This window comes from Pezoporus occidentalis, unplaced genomic scaffold (genome assembly GCF_034315485.1).
Source record: "Pezoporus occidentalis ecotype Australia unplaced genomic scaffold, CSIRO_AGI_Poc_V1 ctg219, whole genome shotgun sequence".
NCBI classification, from domain to species: domain Eukaryota; kingdom Metazoa; phylum Chordata; class Aves; order Psittaciformes; family Psittacidae; genus Pezoporus; species Pezoporus occidentalis.
Window position 1 is genome coordinate 572,723 of NW_026914062.1, and position 27,778 is coordinate 600,500.

Genomic DNA, 27,778 nt, shown 5'->3' on the forward strand with positions numbered 1-27,778 from the left:
GCAATTCCCTGTGGCAGGATGCTCTCCTCACGCCATCATCCCATCCTCTTGGAGGAGAGAGGCCACACAGGACACAGCTGAGCTGTAGTGGGGTCCCAGACCTCCACAGACCCCTTTGGCAAAGCGCTGAGTAACTCCTCTTAGGACAGCTCCACACGGAGCGCTTGGAGCCGTTTGGTTTATCATGGACCAGGAAATACAACACTGATTCCATGGAGGCTTCCCAAGCAATATGAGACCAGAACCTTTCTTTCCTTCCCCATCTCCTGCTGGTTGTGCCTCTGCTGGGAGAGTTGTACTCTTCCCTAAGGCACAGCTTTCATTTTTAGTATTGTATGTACCAAAACTAGTAAGAGGTTGTGTGTGGCCTATACAGGTATAGGCACCATGACATAAGAAAGTGCATTGTCAGAATGATCTATATAAATGAAGACATGTAATATATCCTATGGCAGAAGGAATGTATTGCTTTGAAGAGGTGGGAGTGAAAAGCTCCCACACAAAGTGTCTATGAATGGAGAATAAAGACAGGGATTGTGACATGCCCACTGCTGAACTCTCTGGGAGCTGGGATGCCTCAACAGAGGGGCAGTGCACAGAGGGGGGGTTAGGTGGCAAAGCAAGGGTGGATTCCCACGTTGGTGACACCGTTCTGGAGCTCTCCATGTGCAGGTTCTAGATGCTCACAAGCCAGAGAAGCACTTTAATAGGAGAAGGTTTAAATATGAAATTTATCTGGCACAGGTCAATGGCTTGACAAGAGGAAGGAAATGAACCTTCCCCCGAAGAGATATGAGTCGAACTCTCCTGGTGGCCTTTACCTGATTCAGACACTCTCTAATTTCATTAATGCTATTAACAAAACACTCCAGCAATGGGGCACCTCAACAGACATCTCAGTCCTTGTGACAACGTGTTTCTCCTAAGAGACAAACCCCAAACCCCTCCTTACCAGAGCACAGCTCCACAGGCAGTCACAGACACAGGGACCCAGAGGGATGCTCCGAGGTGAGCATGAAGCCCCACAGCAGGATGTGCACACAGTGAAGGCTTTGGGCTCCCCTGCCCTTGCACTGTGAAGGAAATCTGCTTCACAGCAGCTTGTGCCACCTTTAGTAGAGTGAAATAATGGTTTCTAAGTGTAAGTAAGAAGTGCCCAGTCTGAAGGTAGCTTAGAGCAACCTTCTCTGAGGGTGTGGGCTCATTTTCAGCTTAGCAGCTACCTCTGTATCACAGAACATGATGGAGTTGAGAACTCAGCCCTACACATCCTTCACTGGGTCGTACCTTACTGCTTGTGCTATCATCCCTGCAATACTGACCCATCTGGAGCTCCCTCCATCTGAGCTGTGCGTTGCCAGTGTGGAGCACAAACTGAGGCACAAATGGGAGTCACGGCCTGAATCACCCAGCAGTGCCATGGAAAGGTGTAAATCCAGAGTGCCAGCACCCTGCTCCAGCTTCTGTTTCCTCATGGAAAGCTGCTGTAGTAGCTGCCACTCTCCCACATGAAAGCTAAGCAGTGGGAAATGGACTCACCCACTGCAATGGAGCCCCCGTGTTCCTGTTCACTGTCACTTGGCTGCTGCTTTACAGCCCCTTTCCTCTGGGTTTGCTCCATGTCTCTGTAGATTCTCCTTGTGAATGAAAACAGAAATAATTAAGCAAAAGAAGCAAAAAAGTGAGGCTTTAAAAGCATCTTGGGGTCAGCAGCACACTGGAGGCTCTGGGGATCTCACCTTTGTGTCTGGAACCAGACCTCTTCCCATGATTTGACCCTGTGCATTTAGGCTTCTGCAGGTAATGTCTGGGCACTCTGAAGAGGCCTTTTCCATTCCCAGCACTGAGAAGGAGCCATCAGACAGTAAGAAACCCAGGTAATGGTTGAAGGCAAAACAAAGTCAAACTGACCCCCAGTCACAGTCTGTATCCAGAGCATTTTATTACTTACAAAAGCTACAAAACAAAGCGCAGTGGTTTCCTCTGAACTCCTGTTTTCCACAGCAAGCCACAAACAAGAGCGGAACAGTAAAATGCTCCTGTGCAAACACCATCAAAAATAAACGTGTTCTTTTACATACACATAAGTTACTGTCAAATATTAACATTGAACCATCTCTATTTATACATGGGCTGCAACAAAAACGCAGCATTTTAATCTCCTCAATAAATCCGATGCTTTGCCTGTGACACACAGAAGATTTCAACCCTGTTTCTTCCCTTTCCTTACCTGCAGGATAGTTAAGTCTCATTTGAATTAATGTAAAAGCATCTCAGCAGCAGCATCCTGTGCACTGCAACCTCAATACCCAGGTTAAGGACAGAGAGGTGTCTGGGAAGCAAAGCTGTGATCAGAGGCACCTCTTGTCATGACATGCTCTGTCATCCTGACTGACAGGAGCACACAGTCCTCAGCCTCCTCTGGAAATCCTTCCCTTTAACAGCCAGGCTGACTTCTCCTTTGAGTGCATGTGTGAAATGTAGATGGGCCTGTCTGAAGCCACAGGCTGGTTTCCTCACAAGGCTTTAGAAGTTAAAAGCTATGAATAGGCTTTTATGAGGACACCACGACTGTCCCAGAGAGGAGAAGAACAGTTCTCCCCTCCCTGGATACTCATTAGGAACAAAAGAACATTGCATGATGCCTGAATCCAGGACACACGGATGGTTTAATAATGAACTGTAATAGCTGGAGGAGGATTGCCAAGCTCACAGTGTGGTGTTTAGTGCTCACAGAATGTTTCTGTTTGCAACCTTTCTGACAGCACCTGAGCAACAGGGGAGTTCCAAGTCTCCCTGTGCACACAAACATACCCTTAGCTGTTCACTTCCACTCCCAAAGTGCTGTCCTTCATGTACCTAAATCCATTAAGCACCACATCTGAGCAAAGCTCTGGCATTTCCACCTTGCTGGAGAATGGGTGAAGATGCAGATCTCCCCTGTCCATGGCAACAGTCACTGCACAAGGGTGAGGATGAGCAGAATCATCACCTTTTGCAGCTTCCTCTCGCACAGCTCGGTAGTTCTCTAGGGTCAAGCTCACGCTGGGGATAGCAGGAGTGCGAGCTACATTCATTGTCTTCCTTGACCCGAACCTTTGGTAGCAGAAGAGGAGAGACAAGACCAGTGTGTCTATGAGCAGCTCAAACATTTCAACCACAGACAACACTGAGGATCCAAACCAGAGGCTCCACTGGCTTCCCATGCTGGACAGGAGGAGATTCTCCTGTGGAAAGAATCAAAGGGTTGTGTTCATCAAACACAGCAGAGCTCTGGGAACACGGGATTACTGCAGGTCAGCAAGCTGCCTGCCACCTGGGGAGCAATTCTGTGTGATTGTGTAAAATGGGACATTTCCAAGTCTCTTCCCTAAGAAGAATAATCCCATCCCATTTTGGGGGCTGTAAATAATCCCCCCTCCAACCCCACACAGCCCACTTGTAACTAATGACAGGTAGCAACGTTTTCAGCTGATGTAGTGCAACCTACTGTGAGTAAAGGAGACTCGTTCACAGACTGGTAGTTCAGTTGCTGGTAGAAGATTGTCACCTTGGCAATGTCCTTCCTGTAGTGGAGGAAGGGAGCAGTTAGCAACGGTGGGATGTCCACATGTCATTCACCTGGTGCAAGGGAGGTCCGGCATTCTCCTCTCTCCACTCAGGCTTTCTTCCTGAGGGTGTTAAACATAAGCTTGGGAAAAGGTTACAGACGGGATTGTCACAGAGTGCTGTGAGCAGAGATGGGGAATTCACTGGATGAGCCTGTACTTTCATCCATACGGATGAAGAGTTAATCCATAGTTTTAAGAGGAGCACCTTCTCACAGTGACTGACCTGTTGCTGGTGGAGTTATACCCATTCTGATGCCTCAGAGCCTGGCGGACCCAGTCCTGCAGCAGAGTAGAGGTACGTTACTGGCAATCTGCCTTCTGAGTTTGGGTATGTTTAATGCTTTGTAAATGTAGATTTCATTAGCAATCAAATGGCCACTGCAAGTGATAACAAAGGATGTGATCGACTGGTTTATAACATAAAGTGACAGCTATCAAATGGTAGTTGTATTTGCCACAATAGCAAGGAAAGACACACTGATAGTTTAGTTGTGTGTAGTATTCTGGTTCTTAAATTCTGCCCTTACTGGCAATGCCACCAAATCATTTCCTCTCTCCAAATGTATTGGTTGTATTTACATGTAATTATCACCTCTATCACACGAATTAATTACCCAGCCCTACAGCCTGAATACCCATTTAAGATCAGAACATGAGAAATGGCAAGAGGCAATCTGCTGACTCACAGAGTTACCATCGTAGCCCTGCAGCACCTCGCAGGCAGTAATGAGTTGTTACACCACAACACCCACTGGAAGCAGAAAGTCATTAACACCAGTTTGTAGGTGGGAACTGAGGCAGTGAGTGAGGAGAATTGCTTAAGGTCACAAAGAAGTTTGGATTAGAACTGGAATCGAATGTACATCTCAGTCTGGCATCTCAACTACAAGGTCATTCCCTTGGGCACAGGGTTTGGACCACTTTGCTTTATTTGCCACTTCCATTGCTGTGGCTTGACTCACTGTTTGCACCCTGAATGTTCCAACAAGCACAGTAAAGATAGCATCCCCTCTAAACACAAGAGTTGTCCATATGGACTACCTGAGACTTCGCTGATGGCCATTTAGCTGTCCCAGCAGACACCTTGTACAGTGATTCCCTGATGAGATAAAAACAGAGATTGTGGTCACTATGGCTCTTAGCATTTAAAAGTGAATACATGAAGGAGTTTAGCAATGGGAACTACTTGTTCAAATCAGAAGTTCTGAGAACTTTGGGAAAAGCTTCTAAATCAGCTTAGAACATAAACCCAAAGGATGCCCAAAAACTGGTCAGGAGGAAAATCAGAAGGGTTTCAAAATCCAGCATCAAACTGAAATCTCGGCTTCAGAAAGTGCCAGTGGGTCCGTAAGTTTTCCACTAAGTTCCCAACATTTCCCCTGGTGTGATTTTTCCCCTGCAAGCTGGCATTTATTGCACCCTGCTTTTGTGACCTACCGGCAGGGCTTGGGGCACTGCTCGAAACAATTGAGGTGATGGTTTCGGAGCCTGTTGTACAGCTGGTAAAAGCAGTGACCTGGTGAGAGAAACGGAACGCACTCAGACACTTCCTCAGGGAATGGAAGGCTACCAAACCCTCTGCCCTCACCTTGGCCTTCCCAAGCGCACAGCACTCTCTAAGAGACCTATTTTTGGCTCACTCTCACTTTGGAATGGCTCCAAATGGAACTAATTACGTGTGTGCAGTGAGATCTGCTGAGGGCAGGCGAACCAGCTAAAGCAAGAGAAATTCAAAGCTTTGTCTTACAGCAGCACAGCCACCAATGCTGAGAACACAAAAGAGCTTGACCTTATATTAATGGCCTTAATAAAAGGATGTTTGATAGCACTGAGATTTTTTTATGCACTATATCCATGATATTTCCACACAGAAAGGGGTCTGCCATCTGGCTGGATTCAGCGATGTGAGGTCTAAGCAGGAAATAGGCACAAAGTAGAAGGGCAGATCTATGGAGTCATGTCAGCAGTGACCGCTGCAGGAAGGTGTTCATTCCACAAGGACAGGAGAGCAGGCTGCTGCTCTTACCCCACGCAGGCTGCTTGTTGTAGTCACAGTACTCAGCACCAGGAGGCAGCGGGTAGTAGTAGTAGCCACAGCCGCATTTCCGAACCATTATGTGCTGAAAGCAGGAATGCAGACAAGCCTGGGAAATGGAGAAGGCATAAAAAATTGGGATGAGCCAGAAACTCTCAAGTGCCCCAACCTCCAGCAGAAGCCTGCAGCTGGTAGGAGACAACACACAGCTCTGTCAGTGCAAAAAGACAGCAGCCAGTACTCGAGTGTGATGATGCAAAAGGTTTTCACTTTCCATTCCTTGTCTTTACCTCTCAGAGCAGTATTGAGCTCAGTCAGAAATCTCCCCCGTTTTCATTATGGGAGTAACATCTCAGTTAAACAAACACCCAGAGCCGAGAGCAACTGCTTACACAAATAAAGACCTGATGGCCCAAGAATTTCCTACCAGAGCAGTCCAGCTGCCTTGACTGGCTCACTGCCTGATCTTTCTTGTGTTACAAGGAGGGAAGAGCCCTGGTGTCTGAGTATCCTCCACGCAGTCAAATACATCCCAAGTTACAAACCCCTGTTTGTGAGCTTCTTTTCAGAGGGGCATGAATCTCTCTGTTATCTCCAGCAGTGAACCTGCTGGTTTGTAAAAGCTCTCTGGACAGTAAAGTAGGACTTGTTTGCTATTAATCCACTGTGAATAAGCTGGGGCCTCAGCCAGCAGCTCTGACAATACCTGCAGGGTGTAGGAGTTGTTGTACAGGAGTTTAACATCCACATCATTGCCATTAGTCGTGCATTTCCCATAATTGCCACCCAGGCGATTCACCTCATCCTGTGGACACAGAGAAGAGGCCTGAGTGATTAGGAGCTGTAATTGGACCTATCCATCACCATCTAATCTTAACTGGATGGAGCATCATATAGAGGGCAGGAAATGTAGTAATAGACATGAGCAGCCGAGCTATACCTTGCTAATAAAACATACACAGTACCAGGGCAAAGGTAGGAGAGTGCACGTGGTAAATCACTATCCTTCAGGTGACAAGCAGTAACTCATCATGTCAAATAACTAAATCACTACTGAATGTTTGCTCTCATCCTGCTATACACATGCAGCCCCCTGTGTAGAGCTGGAATGAGGTGTAAGAGCCCCACAGGACCTTTGTACTGAGGACCAAAAGGCTCCTTGCACATTTGGAATCATTCTGGTTTACCCACTGGAACCTGAGCCCAGTGAAGAGAGAAAAGGGGTTTGCACATATATACATATACATGTACACCTGCTACTACATGTACATGCACAGTCAGGAAGTGAACCCAGGAGTCCCACAGGTGTGTAAGAAAACAACCAATGCTCCCGAGCAAGTGGCTAACCTGCTGAATGCCTATGGTAGTTGCAATGCCTGGTCTGATGTCAAAGCCTTCATGCTCCAGGAATGGTGTCTGATTGTGGTTGTGTATCATCACTTTCACACCTGCTACTGTAGACAAGAGCGGGATGTGATCCTTCTGCTCTGCTCTCAGGATAAGGGAAAGTCCTGTCAACCAGAGAAAGGGAAGCAGATAACAACTTATTTTGGGCCAAAATAGGAACCTCACTAAGTCTTGAATTCTCAGCACTGATGGAATTGCTGTTTTAACTCACAGAAGAGCCATTCTTTTTCTAGAGTCCCAGTAAGTGATCAGGTAATAACTGCACCAGCTTATTCCAAAACTAGTAATATTCTGCTTGCTGTAGGTTAAGATATTGCTGATATGGTTATCATGTATATGTGGCTAGTGAAGCAAGCAAATAGAGTACACCATTTGTGCCACCAGACTAGAAGAGGGGGCTGTATCTCAGTAAGCTGTGTACAGAAGGTGTATTTAAGCCATAGCCAAATTATATTAACTTTACCTTTTTTTCCCACCCTTTGCCAAATAACATACCATAAGGAATTCCTGGTTTTGTAGCTGTCCAAAAAGAGTCTGTTCCCTTGCTGTTAAAAGTATAGCAGCTTCCAAAGACTGGGTGGTGAAAGTGAACATAGTCACTGAAATCAAGAGAGATGTTAAGGGGTTTTAATTATGAGTGTAGCAGCACCTTTACTTCTATGTAGGATGTGTTTTGTGTATGTCTGTGTGTGTACAGCAGTGCCTACGGGAAGGAGCTGTTAACTCACTGGAGAGTACATAAAAGCACCAGAAACACTAAATGCAGAAGAATTAAGAGTCAATTGCCTCCAGGAAAGATAAAAAAGGACCTTATCTCATAAAATGATCCACAACCACCTTTGCAGACCTTCTTCCTCTTTGCTGGAAGTGTTCAGAAACACTTAAATTTGCCTTCTGCTTATTCTGAGTCATGGATGAGTGCACTGGTGTATGTGGAAGATACATTTGTGGAAGAGCTTCCAAGAGTGGAGACCTTAGGCATGCAGGAAAAAGAAGGTACCTTTGCCATGGGTATGTGCAGCAGGCTCATGTCTTTGCCTCTAGGGACAAAAGGATGTCTAAAGGCCATCTGACCCTTTTGGGGTTCATTGAATTTCTATTTCTGAATTTCTGATCATGAAAGGCTGCTCTTTCTTTCTTTCAGCTGGATTTCCAACCAGGGCTAAGCCTGGCAGTAGGCCATAAGGTGAAGAGTAGTCTCAGTTTCATCTCCCAAGCCCTTGAGCTCTGCTGATCACAACCAGAGCCTCAAGAAGTAACATACCTGGGTCTGCAGGGCTCCCCATCATACTGACAGGAGTAAACCATATCTTCTATTTGCTCCTCATGATCAGAAATGTTGATTATAACAGGTAGCTGGGACATGATATTCATGTAGTGAAACCTGTACCATTCAAGAATCGCATCCATCCCAGATGAGTAAGTCTTGTAGAAGCAATTCCCACCTGTGGCATTGCACTGGAAGAAGAGAGGGGCCATTCAGTACAGCCAGGACATAACAGTCTGAGGGTAACAGAGATCAGGGGGTAAAGGCAATGCTGGATACAGGAACAAGGGGAACCACTATTTTTTTCATCAGAAATTGAAGTTTCTGATCATTTTAGTTATCACAGAATGGCTGAGGCTGGATGGGACCTCTGGACATCTTGTTATGTGGGAAGCACCTCCTCTCCTCCAGCTGAGTTAGGTGTGCTGCTTGATCTCAGTGTGAGGGAAAAGAGGACAGGGCTAGTGGGAATTCTCTATAGTCCATGAATCAAGAGCCAAGTCCTGAGACACTTTCTTTGTTCTTACTCTCAGGCCTCAGACAAGTGAACACCCCCAGATTCTGGTGGAAGCGGGTGAAAGACTTCAGGATGGGGTAAAATGATGATAATCAGGCAAAAATTGCTGGTCTTTCAAGCTATGTCAATCTCTCTCTGGCTTCTGCTCTTAGATCGATACTAAACCTGGTTTTGATATGAAGAATCCAAAGCATTTGTGCTCTTGTCCAGTCACAGATGCACATTTATTGTATTCATCTTGATTTTTTATTGCCATCTTTTGTTTTACCTACAACAGTTTTAGTGCCCCAGTACCACGGCGTTTAGACACTGAGGGGATCCTTGCATGTCGTTTCTCTGTCATTTCTTGGCTCACCAGCTCAGTCTAGGTGTTTTGTACATGTTTAGAAAGGGGTACAATGATTTTTCACTCATTGTTTTGAATGTACCTCGTGAGAGCTTTGTCAGGGCCCTGAGGGCACTGTTAGGCTTTAACAGCCCTAAACAGCCTCACCTGGGGCCTCCAACCACACCCTCTGCCCATGGGCTCAGCAGCCTATTTAAACTCAGCCCAGGGGCTTCAGCTCTTCTGTGGGCTGGGGTCTAGAGCTGCTTTTCAGCCAGGCTGCTGTGCTCTTGCTTCACTGTGGACCCTCTTGATCCAGTGAGTAAACTTCATAGCCTGATCTCAAACCTGCCTCATCACCATGAACCTCTTGATGAGCTGGAGCTTGGCTGGCCTGGACATCATCTGTGGGCTTTCCCTGCTTGCTTGCTCAGGTACTTGTGGGCTCCCCTCTGTCTCCTGTCCTTTAGGAAGCATCCAGTTCTATCTGCTGTGTCTGTAGCCAGGTTAAAGTCTCAAAGAGGACATGAACTTACCAGCCTGAAGCCCACCCTGGAATGCTTCTTCCCTGACCTGTTATTGTGGCCAGGCATTCTTAAGAGTGAGAAGTTTTGGCTCAGCTTGAAGGTAGATCTGCTGAGGTTGCCTATGCTTGACAGGTCTTTTATGTGGATGTTTTTCTCATTCATGTGGATTAAGCTGGCTGATGTGTTGATGCCATACAGAAAAGCAATGGATTTCTCTGCCATGTGATCCAGCTGAACAAGATGTTCACTGACCAGTTCAAATCTGCAAGGAACAGAAGTATTTGTGAATATCCACATTTCTATTACACAAAGGCACTCTATTTTATGTACCTTGTGTATTTTATGTATGTATGGAAGAGCTACTCTCCTGATCTCTGCAGACCTCTGTGTGAGCAGTTAGTAACTATGGTACCTATGCTTAACATACATAACTTAACTAGTAGTAGTAGCTGACTTTCCAGTTGCTGGATCCTGTACTGTAAACCTCAGAACTTGCAGCTGTGCAGCATCAGCAGCACAAACTGTTCTTCCTGTCAGCCAGCTAGATAATTATTCTGAGGAAACTACATAATTCCTTTACTATGTCATTTGAAATGTCTTGAGAAGTTGCCACTCTTGTGTGAGCCCTGTTTGACAAGCAGAGCCACACAGCCTTCTATAGAAGTTATGTTCTTTCCTTAAAGCCATTCTGTGGTATGAAAACCCAAGCAGAATCAGCTCTAGCATGTATCACTCCAGGGACTGGGAGTTTACTTAGGAGTGAATGCACACAGTAGCCATGTTTTCATCAGAGCACAAAATCAGTTAGCAGCTTGAGCCAAGTCACAAGGTGAAGTTCCCTCTATCCTGACTCAGTGTGTGAAACAAACTGCTACAAGCTGTTGCACAATTCCCAACAAGATCTTATCCTAAAACCAGTTTGGAAGTAACAATAGTCCATTTCCACCTCTGAGAGGCAGAGAGGCTCCTCCAGGCTGCAGTCATCACCTTGCTAACCCTTCCTGAACTCTTGCGACTAAAGAGATGACTACAAGGAGAAAGCACAGGTTACCTGTATGGGTCCAGGTTGCAGATGGTTATAGCTGGGAACATCTTAGGCCCTGAATGCATTGACATGGTCAGGACAACAGGGTAGGCCCAGTACTGGCTGAACATGAGTGCAAACTGCCAGTATAACATGCCAAAGCTGGCAAGAAAAAGCAGAGTCCAAAAAGCTGTTTTCATCCTATTGCTGTCTGAGCATACGAGGCGGATGGTGCCATGGATTGTTGTGTTCTTACAGAAGAACTCAAACATATCCTTGAAGGAATCATAAAACTCAATCAAGCCTTCTTTCTTCTCTTCTTCTCTTGCCACTTCCTGCTCCATCCTCTAAGTCTATTTCTGTTCAAGGCAAAAAGAGAAGTATCTTGTTAGAGACCACGGCCAATGTACGGGCTGTTTCAAACAGGGTGCCAATGAGTTTGCTGCTAGCAAAAGCTGAAAATAACTGTGAGCTGGGACACCAGGAAATAGTGCAAAGTTCAGATGTCCTGCATAGTGCTGCTCAAGGAACTCAAAGCAATCTATCACGTTTAGGCTGTGACTTCTCTGTTAGTATGGATACACAGAATTAGTGACTAACGCAGGAGCTGAGGAGTCTGCAGCCAAAGCGGTGTGTAGTTTTTTTTCTAAGAACACTAAGGATCAGCTTCTAACTCTGAAACACTGTCACTGTGCATTAACACAGATCTGGAACTAATGCATTATTATGAGTGTATTGCTAGAGGAACAAGCTGCCCTATAGCCTCAAACAAACCTGTCTCAACTAGCATTGTGGTTTCATTTCTATGTCAAGGAATCAGGATAAATCCAACCTTCAAGTCAATGAAAGGGACAAATTAGAATCTGGGTTTAATTTTTGCTGCAGAATGGAGGTAAACAGGATTAATTTCTACCATCCCTGAAACAGAGCTGCTTCCAGGATGAAATACAGTAAGTATTCCACAGCTAAGATGAGCAGAATGAGGTACTGGGAATGGAAGGGAGGAAAAACAACATCTCAATTGAAAACATAGAAGGGGTTAACTAAATTAGGATGTGTATAAAGCACTGCAGATACTAATTAAACTAAAATGCTGTTGGGTTGTTTCTGAAGACCCTAGAAATAGTAATTGTTGCTATTAACAGGACTATTGCCACCTATCTTTAACTTAAAGAGTTTCCTTCAGGAACCTAAAAATCATCTTTTATTTTACAGAAGAGAAAAGGGAACAAAAACTGAAAATCACTCAAGAGTGACATAACTGGAAATCAAAAATCCATCTCCTTTGTCACAGTAAGTAGAACATCTATTGTGCTACTCTCCATCGTTTCAGGCTTCATGCTGATAAAAGTGTGCTATTTATGCTCATATATATTGTAGCCAGCACAGACTGAGGAAACGTTCCAAACCGATACTAAAACCTAAGGATGTTGGACTAATGTTGACAGACTTCCACGTACTGAACATGACATCAAGTCCTGCAATCTGTGAGTTCCCAACATTACAGCACCCTGTGAATCACTCTACCTATTATGCTATTAAGAGAAGTTTACTCAGTGCACTTTGGTACAATCTCGACTTGAAATGAAAATCTTACAAGTACAGTATCAGAGTTTGAAGCCAAGACAAGGACTGCAGGAATAACTAAAGAATTGTTGCAATTGAGCTGTGTGATAAGGAAATGAAAGCTCAGGTCCTTTATTGAGTTATGGCTTTGAAGTGGTGGTGGTGGTGGCTTGGTCTGAGGTGCCAGTGCGGTTACCACAGCTGATACACAAAGCTGCAGTATCCTCATCCTCAAGCAGACCTCTCCATTTTAAACCATGGCTTTATTTCAGAGGTTCTTGGACTAGGATACTTCATAGGAAATTGTATCTTAGAATTCCAAACTGCTAAAACAGTGTATTAATGTCAGTAAGATTAGGAATAATCCTTAAGCAGCGAAGAGCACTCCAAAAGCTACTACCAGATTAGCTTTAAAATAGCCCACAGCATATTATCTGACAAGGAAACACAGATTATCACGAGCTATTTTCCCCACAGACCACCATACATACCATGTTAGTATTTTCTAAGGTATTGTTTAACAATAATACAAAGTTAACTCGAAGGCATCTGCACCTCCTGAATACTTTTGTTATTAAACATGACATGATTCTTCAGATTTTAGATGCACTTGCCATTAAACAAGGACAGGGAGCCAAAGCAAACTGAAACATTAAGAAACAGGGCATGAACAATTAGAAGAAAAGATGTGTGATAAAGAATCAAAGTGGGAAATGAGCATTTCCATGCTCTGCTACAAGGAAACGCAGACTACGCAGCACTCTGAACCACTGGTTACCCATTTTATCAACCAGATTTACAGCTGAAGGCATAGAGCTGAGGTTTCTTCACACAAAAGGGACTATCTGTGGCAAACTCCAGAAACAAATCCAACATGGTCTAGTTACACATTATTCAGATTAAACTCTAATGCTAAATTGCATGTTCAGCCTTTAACTTAGCTCTTTCTCATTTTAATGAGATAAGAATACATTAAAATGCGCCTGCAGTGTATGTTAAGGAACATATTGAATGAGTCCTTAAATATTTATGGTATTTAAAGATAGAAATGAAAACTGTGTGAGACTAAAACAGGAAAATGGAATTTGTTGCTGTTGTATGAATCCCACTTGTCAGCCTTGCTCTAATGAGAAAAAGGTTGAGTTACCAAAAGTGAGTGTTAAATGAAATCTATCAAGCACACTTTTTCTATGTATAGCTTTGAATCTAAAAAAGCACCTCTATACCATGGTTTTCAGTGGCAGTCCCCAGTTTTCAGACACTCTGACAGGGCTTTTAAAGCTATGTCTAGTTAGTTCATACCATTTGAATCTGCATTCTCAAAATAACTAGCACGAAAAAGCACATGATAATGCAGGTCACCCCAGGGGGAAGCTTCCAAAGCACACGTGTACAGGCAACGGAACACCCTCTCTCCATTGGTTTCCCAGATCAGCCTACCACTAATTTATTTAACATAGCAATTGCAGTCAGCAACTTGAAACACATAACAGTGACCAGTTGCCTGTCTTCTCTGTGGTAAATGCCTGGAGAGAGGCTGCAGGTTATAAGAAAGTCAGTGGAAGTTATAGAGCAGTGGCAAGCAAGTATATGTCTATGTATTATCACAGCAGCTCAAGGCTCAACACACACTAGACACTTAGACATGCATGTCATGTAGTCAAATACCTAACCATGTGTATATCTACATATCAAACATACATACACATATACAGAAATACAAAGTAGAGTAAAACCAGATTGAAGGAGACCCACTGTACCTTGGCAGAAACTCTATCTTTGAGTGTTTGAGTAGCCACTAGACTCAGCCTCCAGCTTTGTCCTGAGCAGAAGACAAGTCTTGGTCCAGAGTGTGCAGGATTCCTTCCCTAACTGGAGATACCCTGGGAGATCTCCAGCCTATATGGATTGTATCGATGACATCAAAAGGGGCAGGACTTAAAGAGATCATGGAAATTATTCAAAGCATGATCCAGGGAATAATAGGAAGTGAATGAACTGGACAAACAAGTTAACATGAAGGCTACGCTAGAGCTAAAGTTGGTTTGAGTGGTGGTGATGTGTTCTTTATTTAATGGCCAGGACAGCTTTTTAGCCATAATTCTTACAGATACAATCATAATTTCTACAAATACAGAGGGATGTAACCAAGGATCCTATAAGGTTCTTTCAGCTCTGATTTTTCCCATAAGGAACTAGCTTTCTGTCTTTCCATGGTTTCCGGAGGTTTGCAGGCTCCCCAGTAATTGAAGCCATTAAGGTTTCCACAGGTGTGCTTGAGGAATTACATACCTCTGTAATCTGAAATGATCAGCTACTCAGGCTAAGGCACACGTGGCAATGGATTTCTTCCTGCTTCTCCAAGAATATTGCTCATCTGTAGTGGGCTATTCCATCCCCATTAAATTCTTAATGCTGTTCTTCTCTTCAGATGTTGAGACTTGACTAGACTAAACCAACTATGACACTCGACTGAAATCAGAGCATCCTGGTTTTGTAATGCTGCTTATTTAAGGCTTGCAAAAGGCTGCATAAGTAATGCAGAAGTAGATTTGGAATTCTGAGGCTGCAGAGACACCAGCACCTAGGACTTCTTGCACAATTACTACTGACACTGGCCCAGTTGGAAAACAGCTCCCCAGTGGTTTTGCAAGAGGCTTTGTTATATGAAAATATGAATACTTTGGGTATGGGTAATGTTTAGAGTTCCAGATCAGCCCAGGGCTTTATGAGATTGGCTGGAACCAGGTGTGCTATTACCTTGGAAGTGTGAAACACTGCCATTTGCAAAGACAACTGAAACTGTCTATTAAACTGTATTCAAAAAGAAGAGGGAAAAGAGAGATATCAGGGGAAACGTGCTCTTCTGACTTTGATTTAAATCCTGTTCACATCTTTAGCAATTGCTTTGCGCTGGATTCTGCTTTAGGAAAACAGAACCTGTAGAACATGTGTCTCCCATTTTAAAATGATTAATCTAAAAGATGATGATCCTATTAAACAGCTTCTACTAATGTGATTTACCCCTCTTTGGTATTAAAAGGGAATGCCATAAAACATGTGAAAAATGGTTTAAATATTCCAAAAGCCAGTGTTTAGGGGTACAAAAATTAAACTTTTGCTTAAAAATATAATCCAACTGGCTCTTGAAAGAACAGCTACAACAGAGGCACTTGTCACTGGCTGATGAAGAGGTAAGCAGTTCAATTCTCGTTAAAGAACTCAAAAGACTGAAACCCAGATTCTGTCATGTCCATTTACTTGTCCCCCACCCTTCTTCCTCACTTCATTTTACATTGTGCAATAGAAAATCACAACAATAAATCCTTGACAATGAAATTATTGCACAATGAACATACACAAGACAAAGTCTGTTGCTTCATTATGGCTGCAGGCCTCAGTGTAGAGATTCTCTGGCAACACATCAGAACAATACCTTCTGAGCCAGCCATGAATTTTTCCTGCAGGAAATGGAGAAGAACTGGATATGCAGACAACGCTGTCCCTCAAGCAAGATACCATTTCTGTTTGCACTTGCTCATTTGTCATCGTGTATCCTCAACTGGGAGGAGAGGGGAAGAGAGCTCTGTCACTGGTTAAAAAGTAAGTTGGTTTTTCTTTCAAAATACAGAGATTATGGAGATAACACTCATGAGAGAGTCCTTTAGAGCTGCAAAATGGCTACGTTAGCATTACTCTGCAATGGGGCAGAAAATGTTTGTAATGCTCATAGTACCGTAGTGGAGGGAAGGAGTATATTGCATGCACAATAGAGCAGCAGCAAATGTCAGTGGTTGAATACACCCTCTGGATGTGCTACCCTTGACACAGAAGGATGCCTCCCACACTGTAAGTCTTCAAGCCCCTTTCCCTGAATTACAATTTCTCCCCCAATTGATATTAATTTGATATTAATGGAATTGCATCCCCTTTAGGTGATAAAAACCATACAGGTAAACAAAAGAAGGGAATTCTGACAGTTTGCTTTTAAGCTGTCATATATTGAAGGAACTGTCCAAATTCCACTCTTCCCTCTTTCTCTACACTAGCCTTGATTATTGTGCATACTCATTCTAGGTGGTGATGCAGTTCTTGCCTATCTGACAGACTGCTGAAACAAATGAGAATCGGGTGGTATAAAAATGCCACTAAACATGTCTTTGTCTTAACATCAGCACCAGCTCAGAGTAACAGAAGAGAAGTACAAAGAGTATCTTGCAGGCAGAGAGATGAGACTTTAGCTACTTCATGTGGGCAAGAAGAGTTAGAGAATTAATACTCCTCGTGGAATGGACTCGGGCACTTATGAAAATCTACCACAGACAATCATTTATCCTTGAGTACATCCTTACAGCTAGTGCACACGAAGAGCTTTGCTCTCTATAGATCAAATCTCTCATAACACTGACTTTGGTTGCTTATTAGACACTAAGCAGATGAGCAGTATAGGGACAGTTCAGCATGTAGACCATCCAGTATACCTGCCTCTTCCTACATTTGCTGTTGCTCCAGGCTTGAGGTCAGAGATTAAACTGGAGAAGCTTAGTGATGATCTCTGGCTGGTCCCTCTTGCTGTGACTGGCTCCTCCTCCAGAGCTCAGATATTCATGCTTTGTCCAATATGATTTTAAATGTCCAAAGCAAGAGGTGTCACCATGGCACTCTCCGCTCTCACATCTCACTTCTTGTGAGAACACTGAATTGCAGTGAGATGAGTCTGACCAGACAGAAGAGTGTTTTTGTCTTGCACAGCAATGAGAGGACACTAGCTACTCATTCATGAAGACTTTCCCAGTTGGTTGAAAATCACTTGCACTGAGAGACCTAAAACAAGCTAGCAAACTGAAAGGGCATATCAAAATCCCCCCCCACTTCCAGCAGCTTTCCCTGCTGCCATTCCACACTGTGAACTTTACTGTAATTTGCTGTTACAAGCCACACCAACTGTCTTTCAGTTATGAACTTTCTCCCTTATTACATCTGTTTCACACTATTACACACTCTCACACTTTAGAGTTTCATTACTTTCCATTATCCCTCAACTTGTCTTCCAGAGATTCCCCACTTTTCAGCATGTTGTTCTTCAGTCTGTGAGCTGAGAAAAGCAGCCTTTAGCATCCCTTCTGCTAGCAGTGGCAGGGACATGGAGCAGATCCTGCATTCTCCTGCCTTCAGGAGGCTTTGTAGATCTACAGTTTAAACTTCATTTTTAGCAAATCTTGCTTTACTCACGTCACTTGTTCCTGCATGAATGGTGGTTTATCCCCTGGAATGCTCCAGGCTGCTCTGTCAAACCATCTTCCACATTTGCTCTCGTTACACAGGATGCAGCATACCAACCCAGCTTTCCTCTCGCTGAAATCAGCGTGACTTGTCTCCTCTGGCTTTGTGGAAACTCCCTCACGGTGCTTTCTTCATGGCCACTGGATAAGCCAGTCTACTACTCCTCCCACTCAAAGGCTGACAGCCTTCTGTGGGCAACTAGGGAATAAGGAAACTCCCAGTGCTTCCTTTTTGCACTTGGTTGGCTGTGCTGTGTATGGACTTGAACTGGCACGCACCAGGCTCTGCCTCCTGAGTTTTTTCCTAGTTCTTACAAGCCAGAACCACTTTGTCATCATTTCAAAGCAGACTGTGAAATCGTTCCTGTGCTGTCCTACTGGAGAAAGGAGCAGTACTCAGAGGTATTATGGATGTGCTGACAACTTGTTCGGTCCTATGCAAGAGGCAGAACAAAGCAGTCCCTGCCCTGGAGAACTTCCAAACATTGCTTAATGTCTGCTTTTGATCCTGCTCTAAATGGTCCTGAACTGACTCTGATTTTTCAGGTGTTTTCCTCATCTCTGGAATCTGTGTTGAAGCTCTGCTCACCAAAAGTTCTTCTGAGAATCCCAACATTCATTGCTTTGCTTGTGTGATGCTCTGAGCCGTGGCTGAGGAGATCTCTATCTTGAAACCACAGTGAGCTATGCCTGCAGAAATAGGATAGCATCGGTGTACCTTGGTGTCCCTTTTGCACTGGTCTGCATCTAGCCAAAGCAGCTTTGAGTGCTGCAAAGGCTGCCAAACCTGCTCAAGGATGTAGGTAACACCGCTTAACTTGTGCTGAGCTCTTAGTGCTCTGGTTTTATCACCAGCAGTGCCTGGGTTGGCAAGGCTAAAGCTAGGTGGCACATCCTTACAAAACCCAGGAATCCCAGCACTGAGCACATGCATGCTCTGCTAGTCACCAGCCATTTAAACATTCCTTAATTACACCCCTTGCTCTGAAAAGGCCCCGCATAACCCCTGCTTTTCATTAGGCCTCCACCAGAGGCGCAGAGGGTTAAAACTGCAGCCTCAGTAGTAAAACCCTGCTTGCTTCCAGTATGACCAAGCATTCATTTCTACTCACTCACCTTTCTGAGTAAGATGTCTGTAGCTGCTCCTGTCATGCCTCTGGGATAACACCTGCCTTCTTGTTTCTCTTCCTGTTCTCTGTTCTTGTTTCTTTAGTCACAAGTCTTCATAGATAATGTTCCACTTGTTCAGACCTGTCAACCCCTCAGCCAATTCCAGAGATTCACAGGATGGTGAAATCCTGCTCGCTAGTGGTTTTTTCTTAATCCTACTCCAGCTCAGTACCTGTAGGAATGCTGATGCAATTAGGACTGGCAGAGGCTGGAGAACATCAGTAAAAGCTTCTTGTACTGTGGACATGTAAAACAGAGCCATCCTGGAATCACAGATACCATAACTCCGTCACAAATGAAGCCCAAACCTCCCCAAGCAGTTGTTCAAGCTCCTGGAGAAAGTGGCAGATGGTACTTCTGGCTCCTGTCTTCTGGCAGTAGACAAGTAGATCTTCCCTGGTGATCCCTACTCCTCTTGGTACCCAGGAAAGAGAGAGCAATGCAATGTTAAGGATCAATTCACTGGCGATAATCCAGTAGCTTTAGGCTTTCCTATTGGGAACTAGCAAAGATGTCAACAAGAGGAAGAGGTACTACAGTATGGCAGCTAGGAAGGAGGGGAATGAAGAAACCGGGAACAAACTGCGCAAGGGCAAAACAGTCATTAGCGAATCAGTAACTGAAACCAGCTATTACATAAGTGGCTGTGTCAGTGTCATACCTCTTCAGATGGAGGAGTTTTGGGTTAAATTCAGGTGTAATACTACATTGTCCATCAGCAACCTCTGAAGGATTCCTTCACCTTCTTGCAGAACAGCTCTATCCATGCCTGAGTGGGTAAGTGCAGTCATAGCCTTCATGCCCCAGCAGCAAATGTACTCTACACAAGTACAGCTCTATAGAGGTTACCAGTGCTGAAAACTTTACAAAGCAGAGTAATGACACTCTGAATGCAGGTAAAGCCTCAGGGAAGCAGCATGGCTGAAGAGAAGACCTGGCTTTAGGAAAGAGATAGTTTTGTAACCTCTAAATGCCGCCGAAGGCGGTCCAAACCGCTAGGCCGATGTAAGGATTCCATTGATGACTTATTTTTGATTCATTCAATCTTGCAGATGATCTGGGAGACCCATGAACGTCCTCGTGCTCTGGGTCCGTTTGTTCTGATGCTTGGGGTGTGCTCATTCACACTGTACTTAGCCAGCACTTAGCCAAAAATCTGCTATTAATCACTTGTTTTTCAGTGTGTTTTTCACGGCCAGGAAAGCTTTATGAGCCAATCCAAGAGTTAAAACGCTGCCATGTGAGTTCCAGGACCCGTACCTCACTATGAGTAATGTGCAGTGAATAGTCCACCTGGAGAGCATAAATATTCCTGGTTTGACCTGTCTGTTCAGAAACCCTCCACAGAAATCCCCAAACAAGCCCCAAAAGCCAGATCAGGAAGGGTCTGTAACCAAAAGGAGTTAAACTGGCCTAGTGATGTTTTCTAACTGAATTTATCCCATAGGCACCATATAAAACCCAAGCAGAGGCAAAAGTCTACAAAAAGGTCATTGGTGTTGATTCTAACTCCTCACAACTGTTGAAGGTTTGATTCTAGTTGATTCTAACTCTTCACAACTGTTTGTTCAAAGTCTGCACCCTTTTTTAGTGGAGAGTCCCTGCTTTGCCAAGGTTTTGTCCATTCTCTAGCACATTTAAAACAACCTAAACTCCACCTAACTGAACTGAAAAACTCAAGATGATGATGGTCAATTTTCCTTATCCATCAGGACAGTGAAAGCAATGGCAATAAATTCAACACACCACCAACAGACAAGGGTAGAGTCTGCCACAGAGAAATACCCACTTGAAAGCCTTAAACTCTTGAACTTCTCTCTGGCTGTGCAATCTTGGCCAAATCTTCCTGCCTGCCTCTCTCTGTTGCCTCATCTCTGCAATGGCCATAATGACACTTTGCAGCATTGTTGAGAGGGTTAATTGGTGTTTGTATAAAGCTCTGGTGATGTAAGCTGCCATGTAAGCATGATGATGACTACTGCTTTGATACTACTTGCTAATTGCGACAGGATGGGCTGTAGTCATGCTGTAGTATTTAAAAACATGTTTTTAAGAGATATTCCTAGATCTCATCTGCTGTTTTAAGATGATCAGTGCTTACTCCTGTATTAGACAATCGGGTGACAGAACTCCCTGTGCATTTAGAAGTTGTGTTGGAATTAACTTCCCACACAGTGCAAGGGGTGCTGCCTATATCAGATCCCATGTTTTGGCCCTTAGCTTTCAAGCCTCATCAGATGAGCTCCTTGCAATGCCTCTTGCTTAACATAACAGACTTTCTTCTCACTTCAAGGGTAAGATCTGGAGATTATTTTCGCTATTTGTCTGTAGATCAAGAACACCTGTAATCTGCATTTGCTATGCTGGCCATTGAATATGCCTCCAGATAGATGTGAATATGCATCACAAGGGCCTATATCCTTCACCTGATGTTGTCATTGCAATTCTCTCTCCTCTTTGAGAGAATGCATTCCCTCCTCAGACAAGGACTGACAGTTACTACAATGCAAGTCAGGCATGCAGCATTAGCTAATTTTGGAAAGTGCCTTAGCAAAAAATACCCTGGTTTTCTTCATTATCCTGCCATTGTGACTGGAATCTGCCAGCAGGTTTTGGCAGCAAACATCAACTTGCTATTCTTTTCCATTCCAAACCCGAACACTGACTTTGACTTGAACTCTGCTCAAGACATTCCCTGTTTCCCTGTGCCCTCCTTTGCCACTGCAGCTAGCTTAGTTTGTTAAAACAATACTGTATTCTACACACACCTGTGTACGAAGACTAAGCATGACAGTGGAGTTACAAAGAGGGTAAGATCGGGGGGGTTTGCTGTTGGGATGAACATATGCAGATTACCTTTGATCTGTCACAGACTTCAGAACATGCCCTGAGCCGCCCTCAGGAGACAATTGTCATGAATATTCAGTGTAAATTATGAGATGGAACATCACTCTGTTTTTCTGGTTGCCACAGGAAATAACGCTGCCTTGCTCTTGCTGATAATCTGTCTGACATACATTTATTATTAAGCTGCCCAGAGACTATACTGGCAGACCTCAATTCTAAACCTTTTTTGTACCAATAGTTCCCAAAGGCTTCTCTTCTTCAAAGACGTGTCTTCCTGCAGGGCTAGAGTATCTCTAAAAACTTGCATCAGTAAGTGAACTATTTATCTACCTGAACCGAGGAGAATCTGGCTGTAAAAGACTGCATGTGCTTCTGCTGTCTGCTCCAACCATCCTGGTGGCATTCAGTGCATGCTCATTTCTCTTCATGGCCATAAGCAGATCAGAAGGTGGAGTGGAAGAGTGAGGATTTAAAGCTTGGGTTAAGCTTAGCAGGTACTGTCTTGCTTAATAAGTTCTATAAAGGAAATGTTTTACTATTGAAAACACTCATCAGCTCAGCCACGATCTTCCTGTAGGACTAAATTAGTATTTTAAATAAGAAAAACTATGTTGTCACAAAAACTTGCTGTGAAATTGCAAATGATCTCTGTGCAGAATGATTATCGGTAGAGATTACCTGGCTTTAAAGGAAGTTCAGCAGCAATGAAACCACAGCCATTATAATGGCTTTTGAAGGCAGACATCCATCTTGCAAGGTAATAGCTTAATAACATTCTAATACAGGCATGCTGTTCTTTGGATATAAAGAGCAATGTAATCGCACAAATGTCAAATACTAAAGAGAAGCATGCGGAAGCGGTGAAAGGCTCTCAGAGAAAGTGATGAACAGCAAGGAGAAACTGGCATGTCATGCTATTTGTCTCTGCATCTTAAGGTGATGTCATTAGAAGGTCACTTATGGCCACTGATGGCTGTGTACCAATTATCGTTTGAGAAACACAGGATGGAGAGGTAAATGGGAACTCGATCCTGGGGATGGAGCTCCTTACCTGGTACACGTGGGATAAAGGAAGAAGAGGACTGACCTTTTCTCTTTCTGACTCAGAAACATGTCAGAATCATTTTCTAGTAGATAGTAATACTATCTCCTTGTCTATCATCGTAAAGCAGGTCACACCTGACCTTAACCAGGCAGGAGAGGAAATCAAAGAGAGAAAAAAGCTCTTGTTTCAGCAAGTTTATCAGGGATTTATCAGTGCTTAGGTTAAATTGCCTGTCATTGTATTTGGGTCACCTAAGGCTGTCTGCCTGCCTGCTGCCTCTCCAACACAGACAGCAGAAAAAGTAATAAATCACAAGAAGTATGATGCCTGGAAATATTAATCTGGCCTGCAAATGAACAACATTGATTGTTATCATAAGAGCAGTGATTATGGAAACCCAAGATTATGATTCATGCTTGGCCCTTGCTGATGAGAAACCTTTGGTCCAGAGAGCTCAAGGTAGGTGACACTCACCAAATGATTAAGTGTGTGTGCTTCCAGTAAAGCTGTATAAATATTATCTTTATATTATACAAGAAAAAAAATTGAATGATGGAACAATGGAATGATTTCCTCATGATCAACAATGAATCAGTGAGACTCAGGAGCCATCACAGCCCTTCTCTGAAACTCAAGATAATCACTATGTTGAAGCAATTTATGAACCAGTTATCAATTTCCATTAAAAGAAAGGATGAGGATCAGTCTCCCAGGGAATCAAAGGGTTTGGGGAATTCTGCAAAATCATATAGTTCTACTAGATAATAATGCATTATACTTCTGTAATACCATGAAGCAAACAAGTACTATAGAGACAAAACAGTCACTGAGGAAAGTTACTCTGCAAGAGCCAGTGTGGCAGTTAAAGCAATAAACCCACTCAGAAGGGCAAAGTACCAAAGCCAAGAGACACAATTAAGCACACAATACCTCTAAAATTGTTTTTGGGTTAAAGATTAGGAGCCAACTTAGCAGCACTTGAAGAGAAAATCAAACCAAACCCTCCTACGTTGTTTCATTCATCAATGAATTGGAATGACTTTGAGATGGGAAAGCAACAAGATGTTCTAATGCAAATGACCTTGCTCATAGTTTAGACCTGGAAGTGATGCATCTCATACGCACTTGAAATTGGAAGGGAATTCAGGAAGGCAGGATATAATTACTTGAACTAAACCTGGCCAGGACATTAGCACTCATGTTCTGTACCCTAATAAAAAGATCTCTGAAGGATTATTGGTCAAGGATATCTCCTGGTTTGAATGCAAGCTCAGACAGTGGAAAGCATGTGATCAGTTAGTGCTCTATTACAGACGTGGCCCTGGGACAGTGATTTATTGTTTCAGTGTCACTGCTCTCATCTGCACACTAGTAATTACAATTGCAGCACATTCAGTGATGGAGTCTCACCAGATTGAACAGCAAGTATCCTTCTGCTTTTAATAAGGTTCAGGTTTCCAAACTTCTTTTGGTGAAAAAAAGAGGAAACCCAAACTCATCAAAGCTTTGCATTGCCCCAGAATGAACAAATACACTTTAAAAGTTACATACAGCTCAGCAATATTTATTAATGCTTAAACACAAAACCAAAGTCCTAACTAAGGCCTTTCAGGGAACAGTGTCCAGAGCACACATTTTACACAGGCTAAAGGAAGAAAGCCTTCACCAGTATCACTGAGCTCCTTACAACTGTCTTTGGCAAACACTGACAACAGTCTTGCCAATAAATGGTGCTCCCTTGCTCAATAAGAGAAGATGTCACTGCAGCTTCCTCAGCTAAATCACCTGTTACTCACAGGATGAATTCTTCAAGGTGATGGTTCAGTGCTACTTCTTCCTTAACAACATCCTAAAGATTCAGTCTTTCTTTCCCCATGGCTTTGCAGAGTTTCAGCCCCGTGTCTGACTTACTTCCAGCCCATCCAGATCAAGGTTGCCACAGTCCCCTTTGCTCTGAGACCCTCGAGTAATTTTTCCCCCACTTGTTCTCTTCTTCCATCCAAGCTTTTTGCTCCTCTGTGCAAATCCATCCTCAATTTACTGTGCTTGGCAATGTCCACTCACTTGGGAGAGAACACATTATAACTGACTGATCTTCCAATCCCACAGGCTATAGAGACTGAAAAACCAGTAAAGGGCCTAATGGGTAGCTCTTTGTATTCAAGGCAGAAGTAAAGAGTCCTGGTTTATTTTCACTACTTAAGATGAGACCTATCTTGGTTATCTGAAGCAGCAATGGGTTCAATGGTCAACCTATGAGGTAGCTAAAGAAACAAACCTACCAACTGAATACATATGAGACGACATCCTCTCCTGATCCCACTGTAACATGGCTGTCGGTAATGGGATTTGGGGAAATTGCTTCCCCAAGGATATATGAAATGTCCTTCTGGGATATAAGAGCTTTCCTTTTCACCAGCGTCCTCAGTTCTGAGCAGCCTTGAGGCTGCTCTTCAAAGCATTCTGAGTCCTTCTGGACAATCTAAGCTGAGAAGCAATCTAAGAGAAGCTGAGCAGCCACAGCATTGCCACATTTACTGGACAAGATTACGTTTGAGGACATGTGAACACTAATTACCCCTCACAACATTCCTCAGGGTGCGTTTTCTTTCTCAATTTATTTCTTCATCCACCAAGGTCAGCCTCAAAATACTCATTTGACTGCATGTGGGGAGCAGTGCATGAAGTACCACTTTCACTGGGTGGAGAAAATGAAGCAAAGGACTTATTCAAAGGCACCCACAAATGGAACAAATTCCAATTCCTGTTATTTGTATCTGTCCTGAAAATCTGCAATGCTTTTCTTACGACTGAAGGAAGATTTTCTGCAGTGTGAAAGTCAGACAGCTCTGGGGTTTAAAATAATACAAAAGGTCTGGTCACAAGCACATAAAGATGTTTTCATGTCCTGTAACCAGCCATGATCCTGCTGAGGAGCCCATAACAAGTTAAAGAGCAACTCCAATCGTCATGAGATAGTAAACTGTCTCACTTGTCTCTGTCTTGGAGTTATTCACCTTCTAATTTAGCAGCATGTACTTACTTACTTGATGCATTTAATGATTTCAGAGCGTAAATTTGGAATTTCTATTGACTTCCCAAGCTCAGGTTTAAAATATGCCTTGGAGATATGAGAGCAGTCCACCAAAGATACTTTACAGAGAGGAAATTCTCTGGTGTTATTCATTCGCATGTTGGAAAACAACTGGGAAGAAAGACACTACCCTGAGAGAGAAGTCTCATTCTACGCTATCATCAGTGTTTAGAATAACATACCAGAGAGATGAATGGAATGTGAATGACAACACACTTATGTATGAAATACTTTGGGGCTGGGGAACATTAGAGAGAATGACAGAAGTGTAAATATGAGCTCTGGAATCCCTTCAGCATTTGGGGGCCTTTATTACAGTCTCCAGGTTTGCATGTTTCTCACAGTTCTAGACTTGGATGACTCAGCAGGAATTCCTGTGTAATCACACAAAAAAAAAACCCAAAATGGTGTAGCAGAGAGAAAAAAACATGTAGTTATCCTCAGGTATAAAATTAGGTATGGATTACACTGCATGAGTTGCCATGGGGAAGTTATTAGGTGAAATACACGTGGGCTAAAACAGCATTCTAATAATACCTCGTATTCATACAGTGCTTTAAATCTTTAAGTATAATAGTGATTTATAATAAGGAATTCCTTCTGTTCTGCAATACCTTCAAGCATTTGTAAACTGTGAGCTCAGATCAGATATAAGGCTGAGTGAGTGTAAGAGATTAACATAAAGCTGACCAACTATTGCTGCTTTGGTGTATGAAAGATCCTGTTATTGTGATTGAGACTGAGATAATAATGAGAAATATTAAGACATCTGACAGGAAACTACCCTGAGATTAAATTGCTTACAACCCTCAATAACTGAAAGTATTTTTGTTTGAGATCGGCTTTTTTTCCCCCTAAAATCTCTATCATTTTGCTACTTCTGGAAAAATAGTTCTTGTCCAGATCTGAAGCTTAAGTAACAAAACTTCTTCCATCTCTCCCTGGGGCTCCGTAAGTCCAAACATCATTTCAGTTTGTCGCACAACTGCAGCTCTCTCTGGGGTCTAACATAACAGTCACTTTACATCAACAACCCTGCCTCAGTGCTCAGGACACAAATGAAAACTCCACAGTCCCACTAAAACTGCACAGACATGCTTGAGATACTGTGAGGACACAAGATTTTGCAATCCTCAGTTTGTCGAAACAAAGTGAAATTTAAAACTTATAGATGGTTTCAGGTTTGGGTTTTGCCCAAAGGTACTGACATCACAGCCAATGTTTTTCCTCCCCTTTCTTGCTGTTGATTAACCCATGGCAGGCAGCGCAAGCCTGTGCAGAGCCTGTGCTGCTCTGACAACTAAGAGCTTAAAACTTACGTGGGCTACCACTGCCCTCTGTTGGTACCTGTGCAGGGGGGCTCCAGCACAGAGCAGACCCATGGTCACTGCTGGAGCTGATCTCACAGATGATGCCTCTTTCGGAACAGTAAGAAAAATTCTGGCCTTTATTGCAGTCCTGTGGTCCCGTCTATGAGTCTGTAGCAAACTCTCTGGGCAACTCATTTTTCTTTTCTGCCTTTTTGTTTCACCTGAGCAATAAAAGAAAATTATCAGCAAAGCAACAGAGGTGTGCTTCTCTTAAACTAGCACCCATGCGGATAGTTAATGAAGAGAAGACAGTGGCCTTCTCTATACCTGGAGTGGTGAACGCAGATCATAGAATCCCAGACTGGTTTGTGTTGGAAGGGACCTTAAAACTCACCCACTTCCAACCCCCTGCCACGGGCAGGGACCCCTTCCACTAGAGCAGCTTGATCCAAGCCCCTGTGTCCAACCTGGCCTTGAACACTGCCAGGGATGGGGCAGCCACAGCTTCTCTGGGCACCCTGTGCCAGTGTTTCCCAGGGAAGAACTTCTTATTAACATCTAAATCTCCCCTCTGTCAGTTTAAAGCCATTCCCCTGGTCCTATCATTACACCCCCTTGTGATACATGTCTAGATGGATATAGCAAATTTCAAAACTCCTTAAAGAAAAGCATTGGAAGGGAGTGAGCAAAGAATTTCTCTCAACTGGGATACAATTCAGGGTACAGGTGACAAGCAAAGCGCCAAAACAGT

The 27,778-nt window shown here is 43.6% G+C and overlaps 1 protein-coding gene and 1 long non-coding RNA gene across 7 annotated transcripts; one reads left to right on the forward strand and one right to left on the reverse strand.

Moving 5' to 3' along the window:
• Nucleotides 1-1,917: 1,917 nt before the first annotated feature.
• Nucleotides 1,918-27,224, reverse strand: SCNN1D (sodium channel epithelial 1 subunit delta). 6 transcript variants are annotated; one of them, XM_062620072.1, is made up of 14 exons: nt 18,678-19,791; nt 18,151-18,251; nt 10,741-11,072; nt 9,699-9,951; nt 8,318-8,511; nt 7,549-7,652; nt 6,994-7,157; nt 6,353-6,451; nt 5,638-5,755; nt 5,049-5,127; nt 4,653-4,710; nt 3,835-3,890; nt 3,491-3,566; nt 1,918-3,227 (listed from the first exon to the last, which is right to left on the reverse strand). In XM_062620072.1, the coding sequence occupies exons 3-14, from the start codon at nt 11,055-11,057 to the stop codon at nt 2,817-2,819; spliced, it is 1,929 nt and encodes a 642-aa protein (XP_062476056.1). In that variant the 5' UTR covers nt 11,058-11,072; nt 18,151-18,251; nt 18,678-19,791; the 3' UTR covers nt 1,918-2,816. The 6 variants fall into 6 exon arrangements, with proteins under 6 accessions (XP_062476056.1, XP_062476060.1, XP_062476061.1 ...); XM_062620076.1 differs by lacking the exons at nt 18,151-18,251; nt 18,678-19,791 and adding an exon at nt 27,065-27,224; XM_062620077.1 differs by lacking the exons at nt 18,151-18,251; nt 18,678-19,791 and adding an exon at nt 23,554-23,900.
• Nucleotides 9,424-14,849, forward strand: LOC134164393 (uncharacterized). Its single transcript, XR_009965119.1, has 3 exons — nt 9,424-9,789; nt 11,929-12,006; nt 14,550-14,849. It is a non-coding gene; the product is annotated as an uncharacterized LOC134164393 (long non-coding RNA).
• Nucleotides 27,225-27,778: the final 554 nt, after the last annotated feature.

Excerpts from the sequence above, each read along its gene's own strand:
- SCNN1D (XM_062620076.1), bottom strand. The coding sequence starts at position 11,057 with ATGGAGCAGGAAGTGGCAAGAGAAGAAGAGAAGAAAGAAGGCTTGATT. Across the intron at positions 7,158-7,548 it reads AAAACCAGGAATTCCTTATG|GACTTTCCCTTATCCTGAGA; the intron begins GTATGTTATTTG and ends TCTGGTTGACAG. Across the intron at positions 4,711-5,048 it reads CAGTGCCCCAAGCCCTGCCG|GGAATCACTGTACAAGGTGT; the intron begins GTAGGTCACAAA and ends TTATCTCATCAG.